We start from the raw sequence: 13,328 nt of genomic DNA, 5'->3' as shown, positions 1-13,328 counted from the left end.
GACACATATCAAGTTTATCTGACTATGTTGAGATCACTACAAATTCTAGCTCACTAGTCATTTCTATCTGTATCTTTATTTTTTGTAAGGCCCTTATAATTTATACCTTACCTAAAAGTCTCCCACCAAGCTTTTCTTGTCTTCCTCTACCTCTTTTGTTAAATACTTGTTTTGTTCCATTCTATCTCCTCACAAGAGTCTCTATTGGCCATCTTCTAACATGACCACCAGAACATTTCAATCGTGTCTCATACATTTTATCTTCAAGACAGCCAATCCAACCTTATTAAGAATAACATCATTTATATTTTATCTTTTCTTATTTGGCTGCGTATCCATCTTAACCTCACTATGATGAGATTATATGTCATGGTAAAATCCAAAATAATTTTTCCCTCATGGTTTCTTCCTCCAAAACAATACCTTCCTTTTTATCTATATACCCATTCACTTCTATACCCATGTCACCATTTCAGTTACCTCTTGTAATGGTCTTCCTTTATTGGGTGTTCCTTGCAACAAGCCTTCTAAAGTCTCTTAAAATGTTTTATTTATCCATTGTCCCAGTCTAACCATATGGTGCAAATGTACTGACAATATTCAAAGTTTCATCTAGTTGAACAATTTTAACTATGATAACCCTATCTTCCAACCTATTCATCCACTACCTTATCTTTTAATAATCTCCATTCTATTCCTCGTAGGATCCTTTCCTAAGTAGCAAGGTTTATTTCTTGACTTAGCTAACATTTTAGCCTTTTCACCAACTCATCATGTCTCCTGAATGCAAATAATATTGATTCTTCTCCTAACCATCACATCTATTAGTTCCATAAATTTTCCTATTAAAGTTATTATGTTCTATGATCAAATCCTCAACCTCTAATCATGAACCATCTTTTTTTACTCGCAGTTGTCTACACAAATATGAAAAGCCTTGCAAATTTAACACTAGATACGAGCATCAATGAACTGCCTTAAATTTTTTTTTCAATTCACTTAGGCCATCCAATGCGTTAATAAGAGGGTTAATCCCCAACAAAATAATATTTTGTCTACAATTCATGGTAAATATCTAACGAAGATCTCATGCTTAAATCTAAGATATAAATGGGATTTCATTGGTAACTCTCAATCTCTCATTAATGACTAAAGAAAGAGGTCCAAAATGACATCAAATACTATATCCATGTTTGTGGTGTGTGATTGTGTGTGCAAAAGAGTTAAACTAAACATCTTTAAAACATACTCACATTTTGCTCAACTATGGGTACCCTCATCAAGCCTATCTTCATTTCATTTTAAGAATATGTGGCTCTAAAAAGCATCTAGGTTAGCTACAAAAACTATTCTTGGGTGGTGTTGATTGACAACAAAGATCAAAATTCTAGCACTTTCAACAAAAAGGGCCCATGCACACACAAGGAATAATAACATTAGCAAGCTCATTATCCATGATGAGAAGGTTCATCCAGATGATATCATTATTAGTGGTTGCTTACGAAAGGATGTGATAGCCACCATTCATGCTTCTGGGAAATTAGAAGGTTTGATTTATGAGAAGAGCTTAAATGCTTCCTTCATGGCAACTGCTAAAGGAAAGGGGTGCAAAGCTGAGAAGCACGTGTGTGAATATAAAAACAAATGCAATACACTGAGATACAATTTTTTTTCCCACAGGGGCAGGGGAGGAAGATGAAGAAATGAATAGAAAAAATTAAAATAAAATCAGACACGAGATAAATAATTGAAAAAAAAAATAGGATGCAGAAAAAAAGTACAAAAAGATAATAGTTTTATATTTCTTGTAGCAATGTTTATGAATATAACAGCCAAAAAGAACTAAAAGCATTAAGTACCGCTAATCTAATATGAAGGTATTATTCAATATATAATTACTGATTACATAAAAATATTACAGATATATGACCGATCAACATGAAATTAGATACAACAATATGAAATACGTGACAATCCATAAAAATTGATAATGATATAAATATCACCAATCATACAGAGGAAAAAAAAAAAAAGAAACCTGTTTTATTAGTATGTTTTACCCATAAGAAAGTTTTAAATACCCCAATGTGTCCTCAAGGGCATGACACGATCATTGCATGTCTAATCCATTAAAGTTTTACTCTATCCTAGAGGTGTCCAAATGAAAATGACAATTTAAAAAAAAGAAATGAAAAACAATTAGGACATGTTATTTGACATACATAACCTAGGGTGTCCAATGCATGTGCATTGAACACAAATATGACACTCAAAATATAGCACCTATATTGATACAACACTTAAAATGAAGTATTTATACTTTCTAGGAGCAGAGGATTTAGGGGACTTGGAGGATTTTAGGCCAATCAATTAAGTGAGTAGAATACACAAGATTTTTTCAAAATTTTATCTATAATATCAAAGTGATGTGGCATTTGATTCACAAAATGTTTTTGTGACAAGTGCTTTATATGGTGTTAGTGGCTAACAAGTGTATAGATTTTAGGCTGAAGAGTAATCTGTTGAGCAACTGAAATTAGAACTAGAGAAACAATATAAGTATATTTGTTTAGGGTCTTCTGTTACACATGATAAAAAGGAAAAAGAAAGATCAACTGTGATGTTGGATAGAGGGAGTGGATTTAAAGCTTTGTTTCAATGTTAAATTATTGGAGAAGAGTTTCCCAAAGATAAAGGAGTACCTGTTTAGTTCAGTGCAGTTCGGCATTTTACTTGAGCCCAAACTGCACCCCAGTATCAGTGATTAAATTTAGAACCTATTGACCGACAGAATCAAACCAAATTTCTAGGTACACAGCTCAATTCAAAACCATGGTGCACCACCTAGTAATAAGCTTTGATACTACAACAACCATGACAGGCTTAAGCCTTCCATAAAATCTTTTTATACATAGAATCAGAGGAAGATTGATAGAGTGGAGAAGTGCCTAGCATTTTATAAAATCATAAAAATATTTATAAAATCTTTTTAAAAACTCAAGAGAAATTTTTTATCAAAAGGCTTAAGACCATCTTTGTTTTATAACTTAAAATTTTGGGCAACTAAATAGTAACATGTGCAAAATATAAGTGTAATTGAGATGAAACTGTTAAGAGATATGCAGCCGTATAAGAAAAAAAAAATAAAAAACTAGATATATGAGGCAAGGGGATGAAATAAAAGAAGTTTGAAATAGAAAAAAAAGATAGAAAAAGACAAAGGAACTTGGTGAAAAAACCCTACACCATTGGATAAAATAGCTTTATAGAATATAGGAGCATGAGCAGAGATGATGTAATGTTGTTTTTGAGCTAGAATTCATCTAGCTAGCCTAAACTAAGGGAATTAAAGCTTGAGATGATTATGTTGTTGTATTGTTTGGTTCCCTTATCACAGGTGTAACCTCAAGCATTGCAAAAATTTGACTCGGAGACAATTCTCTTAGCTTTCTGTCATGAACCTAGGGTTTTCATAGGAAGATGGAAGAACCCGAGGGAAATAGAACAAGAAGTAAGGGGGAAAATCAAAAGAAATGAGGGAGATATCAGAAGAATAAACAACAACAACAACAACATATCCATGGACTTGAGAATTGATGAGAGAGAGATCTGAAATTGGCTGGAAATTCTCAATGATTCTCATTAGACTTGGGTAAGTATATCCATGGACATTGTTGAAGGATTGCCTAAGTCTGAGGGCAGGGACTGCATTTTTGTGGTGGTAGATCGGTTTACCAAATTTGCTCATTTTCTGAGCCTTTCACACCCATTTACAGCGCAAGAGGCGGCCCGAACAGTTTTTTGGATAATGTTGTCAAATAACATGGAGTTCCACAGTTCATTATTTCAAACAGGGACAAAGTTTTTACAAGTTTATTGTGGCAGGAACTGTTTAGAGCTTTGGGTATAAGCCTGCATATGTCTACTGCATACCAACCCGAGTTTGACGGCCAAATAGAGCGGGTGAATCAGTGTTTGGAGACTTACCTATGCTGTATTTTTGTGCAACCTAAAGGCTGGCATAAGTGGCTTCCATTGGCTCAGTGGTTGTATAATTCTTGTCACCACAGCTCCACCAAGATGTCCCCATTTGAGGCCCTATACAATTATAAACCCCCTCTCCTACCTGTCACTCTAGAATCTACATCAGTAGCTGCAGTTGACTCCCATTTACAGCTACGACATGAAATTCTACAGGTGTTGTGCAAGGAATTAGCAACTGTTCAAAACAGAATGAAGCAGTTTGCTGACAGAAAAAGAATTGAACAGGAGTTTGCGGTGGGGGATATGGTCTATCTCAAGCTGAAACACTCTCACCAAAGAGCTCTTTCTCACAGATAGATTTCCAAACTCAGTCCTAAATTCTATGGACCATTTACAATTGTGGCTAAGTTTGGGACTATGACTTATAAGCTCCAGCTGCCTCCTACTACTCAGATTCACCCAGTGTTCCATGTCTCAATGCTTAAGAAATCAGTGGGAGCCCAGTCGGTTAGTTTATTCCCTGCCTACTTTTATTTGTGATACTTCACCTCCAGTGGAACCGGCTCTTATTTTGGATGGGAGGGTCATCTACAAGCATGGAGCCCTTTTGACACGAGTGCTGGTGCAGTGGACTCACCTCCATCCGGATAACAATATGTGGGAATACCTACCTGACTTGCTAACTCAACTCCCACAGGCTGCAGTTCATTTCTTGAGGACAAGAAATTTTAGAGAGGGGAGGGGGTGATTGTCAAGAACCCTAATGTTCTATAAAGGGATTTCTTATTCTTTTTCTTATTTTTTTTATATGGAAGTTAGTGGGTGATTGTACCTTCAGGTAGCTGTTTGGGTTGCACCCTGTAAACTGGCTTGGTGCCAACCAAACACTGCCTTGAGACTAGTATATAAGCAACTAACACAACCTAATGAGTATCATCGAGAATTTCCATCCAATTTCAGATCTCTCTCCCTCCCAAACCTTCTTTCTCTCTCGCTCCCTCCTGTTCTTCTTATCTCCCTCCATTCTTCTCTCATTTCTCACCCAAATTCTGTTCCGATTCTCATCAATTGAAGAGAATTGGTCCATCAGGTTCAAGATCTTGACACTTTCTTAATGTTCTTCATATAGTAGGACAAGGGATTGACAAGGGGCTTGAGAAAGGTTCATTTTCTATTTGCTCATTCCAAGGGGTTCTTTGTGATTAGGAAAGTGGCAGTCATGTCTTAAAAGGCATTCTAGGGATAGAGGGCCTCACCTAGAGTGACCTTTCTTTTGAATAACTTCACTAGGCTTTACTCTAACCATTGATAACAAAGATGTCACACTACAATCAGCTAGTATTCTATGTTTAGGGAGTCTAGCAAATAAGTGAATCACCTCCTTTTCCAATGTTTCATGTGCATGGAGGTATGGATCTTTGTGTTTTACTGTGTGATGGAGGGCAGTTGATGGCTTGATGCCAACCAAGTCTTGGATATTAGTCACTCTTGTGTTGACGACTTAACATCACCCAAGGCCTGGGCAGAAAGGTACGTCCAAAATGCTCTATTTCTTGTGTGATATAACACATATGATGCAAAAAAGAAAAAAAAAATTAAGGAAAACATATACCCATACAGATTAGATATTTTGAATGTGTAAAAATTCTATTTATGACTGGAAAGACCTATCCACATTCCCTTTTGTGTGATTTAGAGTTGTTCTTTTTAAAATCATATTTCATATAGGTTATAGCGTTTGAATTTGAATGAGATGAAAAACCGTGCAAAGTTATATAAGCATACAAAGAAATCAAGAAACAAGTAGAGAGTCATATATATAGCCAGGAATATGGAATGTCGTAGTGCTTGCCACAAATAATTCCACAAGATTCTGTCTCCTTCTAGAAAACAAATGAACAATTAAATCAGGCTGATCTGAATATTAACTGAAAAAGAAGACTCCAAACTCTTTACCATAAAAATGTTGTTTGAGGTTCTTTAAAAGTGATTTCAAATCGACTGTCTAAAAAACTGACTTACATGTGTCATAACGCTACACGATAGAATTCTCCTAAGGTCCCGCAATGACAATTATCATTTATCAACAGAGAAAAGACACTGCAGCTTCTTCATGGGGATAATCGACTGTGGCAATCTCACTCCAAGCTCTATTCAATTTAACCTAAATGACTTAACGGAAGACAAAGAAAAGCCAAGTCTGATACCTGCTGAAGTAAGGCAATCCTCTGATTTGTTGCAGCCATAACCACAGCACAGAATGGAAACCGCGAAGCCTTCAAGCTGTTACTCATTTTGAAACCCTCGCTGGCCCGAATACTTCCTCCCCAGGGAACGAAATTCTCATTGATAAAGGCCGTTAAGGCTTCGGAACACAGAGTCCTCTCGCAAAAAGAAGGCGTGTCCGGATGATCAGGCGAATGCAAGTAAACGAACAGTAGCTTAAAGGCGTGCCGAGACCGCTGCAAAGCGTCCATAAACCCTTCGGCTACAAAATTCGGACGAGTCGAACCGTAACCCCTCTCAAAATCGTCCACGAAACGCGTCGCCTCCGACGCAGCGGCCGATAACGAAACCAACGGAGACGAGGACTCGCCACCTCGGTTCAGGCCAATCACGCCGAGGGAATATGAAAGAACGCCACCGGCGGCCCACATACCCAGCCCAATCGCGCCGGAAATCAACCCTAGACTACCAGAAATAATGGAAAACGGCAGCGTAATGAGCTTCCACGCCAAACCGGGAGGCGCAGCGCCGCCAGCGACTAGACCCTGCGAATCTAAATTGGACGCGCCGCCGCTGGCGTCTGGGGCGCCGGAAGTTCCGCCGGCGTCGGGGCTCGAGGTTTGCTCGGAGTTCGAGGCTGTGAAACTGGAGATCGCCCGTTCAAGGTCCCAGCCATGAGCGGCGAGGATCTCCGTGCACAAATCTGGGTCTTCGAGGCCTGTGATTGCTTGAAAATAAGATAATTTGTCGGCTACATCAACCATATCTCTATCTATGTAATCGGTCGGATCCAACGAAATTGGAAAGCGAGAATTTGACGAAATTAGGGCTTCGATTCGAGCAAGAACCCAATGAACAGACAGATCTTCGTTCTCCGTTTGTGTATTTCGAATCTCTCTCTCGCAACAGTCTCGAAAGTTCTCTGTTCTACTGAGGTTTATGGAATTGATAAAGCGATGATCATCGTTCAACTCGTCGCCGAGTCGTTCATAACTGCTTCATGATTAACGAAACTGTCCTAAATTCTAATATCCTCCCGTGACTATGATTATTATTATTATTACTATTATTTGCACTTTTAATTTTAAATTATCTTATAATTTTATTTTATTTTTATTATTATTATTATTATTATTTGTACGTTTAATTTTAAAATTATCTTATAATTTAATTTTATTAATTATAGTATTCTAACTTTACAGGATTGGCACGGTTGGAGTCCTCCACAAGTATGAAACCTCAACTCCTGCTTGGTATTCTGATTTTTTTCTTTTCCTTCCAACAAGAAGTTTGTCTAGAATAGTAACTAGTGAAAATGGTCAACCAAAGATTCTATGGAATCTATGAGCTCTCCAAATCAAAATAATTTTTGGAAGGTTGGTCAAATTTGTTCAAAGTTCCACACACAAAAATGAATTAGGGGGTTTCGGCCAAAAATGAATTAGGTTTCGGCCATGGCAATTAGAAAACAGCCAAACTAACGGTGGTGTTGGCCCATCATTGCCTCTCTTTTTTTGGCACAATAAATAAGAAGGAGAAAGAAAAAAGAAAATTGGAATGAGGAGACAAAGAGACAGCCATGGTCCAACCCACCAGTTTGGCCATGGTTGTCATTTCTTCAATAAATGTGAAAGAGATATAGAGAATAAAAATAAAAATAAAATATTATAAGAAAAAAAAAAGACAACCATGGCCGAACTTGTGTGTTGGCCCATGAATGTCACTTTTGACAAGGGAGGCATGCAAGAAAAAATAGAGAAGGAAGGGAGAGGGCGAGGGGGGATTGACACGACAACTTGGTTAAAACATAAATAACCCATTTGGTAAAGCAATTACTATGAGGTAATATTTTTGACATGTTATTATAATGTTTGACATCTTATATAAGGGGAGATTATCTAAACTAAAAAATATATATATATCTCACCACTATGTATTAAATGATTCCAATTAAATGGGATAAAAACTTTACATTGTGATGGAAAATATCCTAACTCTTGGGTGAAATTAAACAACCCTTCATGAGCTTTCTTGAAGTGATGTGTATCCCAAAGCACTCAAATTTAGGCTAAGGCAAATGGGTACCCAAGACTCCAAATCTAGGTCTAGATTTAACTTGAGAGTATTCTAGACTTGGATAAAAGACTCGGCCTACATGACTGGATTCAAACCTAGATCTCCACTACTTCTTGTCAAGATTAACCCAAGGCTTGAGATCTAATAGTCCATGTGACACGATCATGGCCTTCCAACGACTATACAGTATATCTATTGTTGTTGCCAAACTGCAACAATTACATCTATTTATCTAGGATCGGCCAAACCAAAGTCCTTCATCAGAGCTGAGGGTTTTGAGATGTTGTCAACGAGGTCAACCGAGTCCGATCGAGTTGGAGTTGCATTCTTGGAAAGCCAAAACAACTAGAGCTCGAAAATGGGTCTTCGAGGCCTTCAGGATAGCTCGCTTGGATGAGGTCTTCGGGGTGACGATGGAGGGATGCCTCGAAGAGTCTTCAAAGACAATGAGCCTTAAGGGATCATAGTTTTGCCTTAGCCTACGAACACAAAAGTCGTCAAAAAGGCACGTAGGAGACTCCCCCACGCAAGCCTTCTGATACCTAAGTTAAATAACAATCAGAGAAGTATGAGAAATGTACAAGTATGTAAATTTCCAATGTATGTATGTATGTGGTGTCTTTCGATTGTCCCAAAAAGTAGTTAGGGGCATTCCGGATGGGTTCTAGAGAGAGGTCAAAAAGATCCATTTGCCTTCAAAGAAACTAATATTTATAGACGAACATGTGGGACCCACGGTCGAGCCGGGAACTCTTCCAAGAAAGTGTATGCATAAAAATGTTGGAGGGTCTAAAGACGTCTTAGGGGGTGAGGCCCCAAAGGTTGTCTCCAGATGGTCCCGAAGAAGGCTTTGGGTGTAAGGTCCCACTCCCGGAAGTCTTGTAAACACAGGAGTTTCGAGAGAAAGTTATCATGGGAATGGATATAAATGCAGACTTAAAAAAAAAAAAAAACTCTAAAGAGCTTTTCATTAATATACACAACAGAAGTAGAAGTCATATAGTATAAAATCTTCAATGACAACATTAGGGCCCACATGCCCGTATATCCCACAAGAAACACCAATCATAGTATAACAAGACAATATTCTCCCTGAACTCAAAACAAGACAAAACGCCCAAGAATCATCTAGTTAGGGTGTCTCTATACACGACATCTATCGTAAGGAAACTTAAGCTCGACTAAACCCACTCTCGACTACCTTTCTATACTTACTTGGAATGATGTAAAGTAAGAGTGAGTCACAAGACTCAACAAGTATATATAGAAGAAAAAAGATAACAGGGTTGTTAGCTGACTCGCCCATAAACATCCCCACACATGATATGTATCACATAACAAGCCATGCCATGTACCGTAATGCCAAGTTATAATCGAAAATGCATAAATGCACACATATGGTCCTTGGGGCCCACATAAGAGATCACAACCAATGGCTCCTAATGCCTCATATACAAACCTGCTAACAGCCATAACAGGCTACCGAACGGAATTATGAATACCACCACATCAAAGATCTCAAGCTGTTATGGGACTCAAACCCCCAGTCTTACGCATCACAATCACAAGCCAAGCTTCATCGGGGCGGTACTCCCGACACTTGGGATAGCAAAACTCATGAGCCAACGCTCACTAGAAACAGTTCTCCCGTCTTCGGAATAGATGTACATCTCACAGATAAAACTAGTGCATGCAAAGGAACCATACAATGCGACATATAAAAAAATGTAATGGCTCTTACAGTATTAACGTGATAACAAAGCCCCCATAAGCTAAGTATCAGGCCATGCTACACCCCACGTAGGAATCCACACACACGAATGCTCTAATGCATATGCTCACCTAACATACATAAGTCAATACTCACAGGACAACTGTGTGATACCAATGCTCACGCTCCCAACACATACAAACATAACCCCCCAATGAATGCAACCCATGTCCCAACATCATCATGCAAAGCAATATAGTAACATAGTGCAATGCAACATAATCGCAATCAGAATCACACAACCAACCTAATATAAGCATTTGGAACCTATCCCCTTAGGGTAGAACATCATTCCATAAAGAAATGTGGGGAGGAACAAGCCCTACTTGGCTAGTGAATAAAAATGTAACAGGAAATGCTTAATAAGACTCCCTCAATTCTCTGAGGAATTTGCTAACAAAAGAAGAAACACATAACCTATTAATGACTCTCAACCATACTCAAATCATAACCCAAGGAATTTATTTATTTCTCAAAAATCGAAGAAAGGCAGACTACCCAAAATAGAAAATTCTAAATTCTGGGCAAGGATTGACAGGGTTACTACGGGCTCGAAACATACCTAAATGATCCAAGAATTATGCCAAAACAAATCTTAGGGAGTCTAGTTTATGGATCAAAGAATGGATTTCAATTTGTATATCTCTATAGAAAGTTATGTTCCAAAAACCGAGATAGGGTCAGAATATGAAGAAATACAGGGTCAGAATATGAAGAAATAGAGATTTCCATATTCAAACATGAACTTCATAGGGCTCCTACAGGTCCAAAACTTATCCAAATGATCCAAATTATATATCCAAATGAATCCTATCAAGTTAGGGTCACAACAAAAAAGACGGATCTTAATTTTGATATCGAGACAAAAAGTTATGGTCTAAAGAGTATAATATGCGCAGTTTAAAAATGGAAAGTCGACTTCTGAAGGGTCGACTTTCGGAATTGAAAAGTAGACTTCTAAAAGAAAAAGTCGCCTTCTACATTAACTTAATCAACCCAACCGAAAGCTTAACATATAGAGTCGACTTTCACTCAAAAAAGTCAACTCTTGAGACCCAAAAACAAAAACGGACAAAAGAATGCAATGCAAATCAACAATATTTTTGCATCTAACCAACAAAATGCCATTCCTTGAAAGATTTTTTTGGAGTAAATCAATCCCCAAATGAAACCTGAACAAGACTCATTTATTTTTTTAAGAAATTTAGCAAAATGTTTGTAACCAAAAAAGAAGACCCATTTTATCAAAAGACAAGATATTGTAGCAATGGAGGAAACAAAGTGTGCTCAAAATAGAGATAAATAATCAAGAAGAACTTGCATAACTTGCACCAAAAATGGAGAAGAGAAGAGAGCTTGTCTTGATGATGGAATCCCAAAGAAGAATCAATATGTTAGAAGCTTAAACCCCTCACCTTTTGAAGCTCCAATCAAGTAGTAGTAGTAGAAGAAGAAGAAGAAAAAGAAACAATCGGGAGAGGGAGAGAAGAAGGTAAGAAGAAGAAGAAAAAAAGGCATGGATGAGGAATGGGAGAGGACTGGCTTGTATGCCACCTCCAACTACTCCCCAATCTTTCTCTTTTCCATTTTGCCCTTCTACACAACACACATCCAAGTAAAATATCTTACCTCTTTAGGTAATTTTTCCTTTTTCATTTCCCTTTTCTTTTATCAACCCATATCATAATACACATGGCCCAAGCCCAAATCCATTAGCCCAACTCACATTGGGGCCCAAGGGTTTAACTCTTTAACTCACCAACATACACAATTTTGGATGTCCACATATGTTAATTCACTTATAATTCATTTTCTTTTCCCCAAAATAACAATAAATATAATGTTTTCATGAATTCTCCCCATAATCCACCCTTAAAAATTTTCTATTCTTTATCCCAATAATATCAAAATTTAATTCACCAAAATATAATACTAATTTAAATAAATGCTCTAGACCTACTAACGAGTCATTACATCGGGGCCAACAAGTGGCTTTGGTTCGGGAGACCTCGAAGCATTTCTGGATTTATGCAAAATGAATTAGACTAGACCAATCTCAAGAGACCCATCGCGGGGCCTGACAGGCTAATGTCCCAAAGGCTCTCTAGGGAAGGACTTATTCAAAAAAATGCTTAAGATTTAGGAAAATTATAGGGCCCCCCACAACAATAGCTCCCCACTCTTGCCATGAGTTGAAAGGTGAATGAAAGAGTAAAATAAAGATGGGTGCCCGATGACTCATTCGGGAAGAGTCTTCAGGGGACTCATGACACTTGGTCTGTCGAAGGCTTGGGCTATAAATAGGAAGTGGTCCCTAATGGGCCATATTTTTTCTTGAAGAGTCAAAGTCATTCGGAGCTTCTCGAACACTTTCGATTGTCCTAGAGACTCTTTGCTACTCTTGGCCCTAGATTTTCTGAATCTCTAGAAGACTTCTTCTTACCAAACATTTAACTCCTTCAAGGTAAAATGGATTATGAGCTAGCCCTTACTAATATTATCATCTCCTCGTGGATGAGGCCTTTGGTTTTAAGAGGCAAAATTGCTAGAGATTTTTCTCGATCTTTCTATATCCCTAACTCATAGAACTTGAGAGATCCTATAGAAAATAAGCGAACTATTACCATTAGGGAAGCATCAATAGCGATACACTTAGATGGCTTGAGGGAAAGACTTAGGATTTCATTGCACCCTTTCAAGATGTAGTTTTTGAGAAGAAAGTACTAGCATCAGCCCAATTGCATCGAATGGCTAGGCTGTGCTAACAGGATTTTTTGTTTTGTACAAGGAATGAGGGGTGGAACCCACCACGTCCCTATTATGTTTCTTTTATCGCGCTCACACCATAAGAGGGGAAAAGGAATTCGCATCTTCCCAAAGGACCCACTATAAGATTAAATTATTTAGGAATGGTCCTTAGAAAATAGATGATTTTGAGACTAGGTGGTTGGTAGTCACACCTCCCGCAGGATGTTGAAGGTCATCGCGATATTGGCGTACTGAAAAAATAATGTAACATCCCTAACCTTGGAAATAATTAATTTATGGGTTTTAAGGTGATTTATTGACTTATGAGAGGTTTTAAGAAAATTAATGAAAAATATTAAATTTGGTATGTTTTTGGGATTAAGATAATGAATTTATAATTATTGAGGATTTGAGAAATTTAATAGGAAATATTAAGTTTACTATGTTTGGTGAATAAAAAGGAATTGGAAGAATTTTTGAAAGTTTTGGGGTAAAAGTGGAATAAAGGAAACTAGAGACAGCA

At 37.7% G+C, this 13,328-nt stretch overlaps 1 protein-coding gene across 1 annotated transcript in view; it reads right to left on the bottom strand.

Annotated features, from left to right (window-relative positions):
• The window catches only part of LOC127813057 (plant UBX domain-containing protein 10), a 35,706-nt gene extending 28,459 nt beyond the window's left edge, over positions 1-7,247 (bottom strand). Inside the window, exon 1 of the mRNA XM_052353778.1 lies at positions 6,192-7,247. Coding sequence (XP_052209738.1) covers positions 6,192-6,974 — 783 coding nt within the window. The 5' untranslated portion in view covers positions 6,975-7,247. The remainder of the gene's footprint in view (positions 1-6,191) is intronic.
• Between the last annotated feature and the right edge of the window lie 6,081 nt (positions 7,248-13,328).

The sequence above is a fragment of the Diospyros lotus genome, chromosome 11 (genome assembly GCF_014633365.1).
Source record: "Diospyros lotus cultivar Yz01 chromosome 11, ASM1463336v1, whole genome shotgun sequence".
In the NCBI taxonomy this organism is placed as follows: Eukaryota; Viridiplantae; Streptophyta; class Magnoliopsida; order Ericales; family Ebenaceae; genus Diospyros; species Diospyros lotus.
Note: the sequence above shows the minus strand (reverse complement) of the source record. Positions and strands in the feature narration are given on the sequence as shown.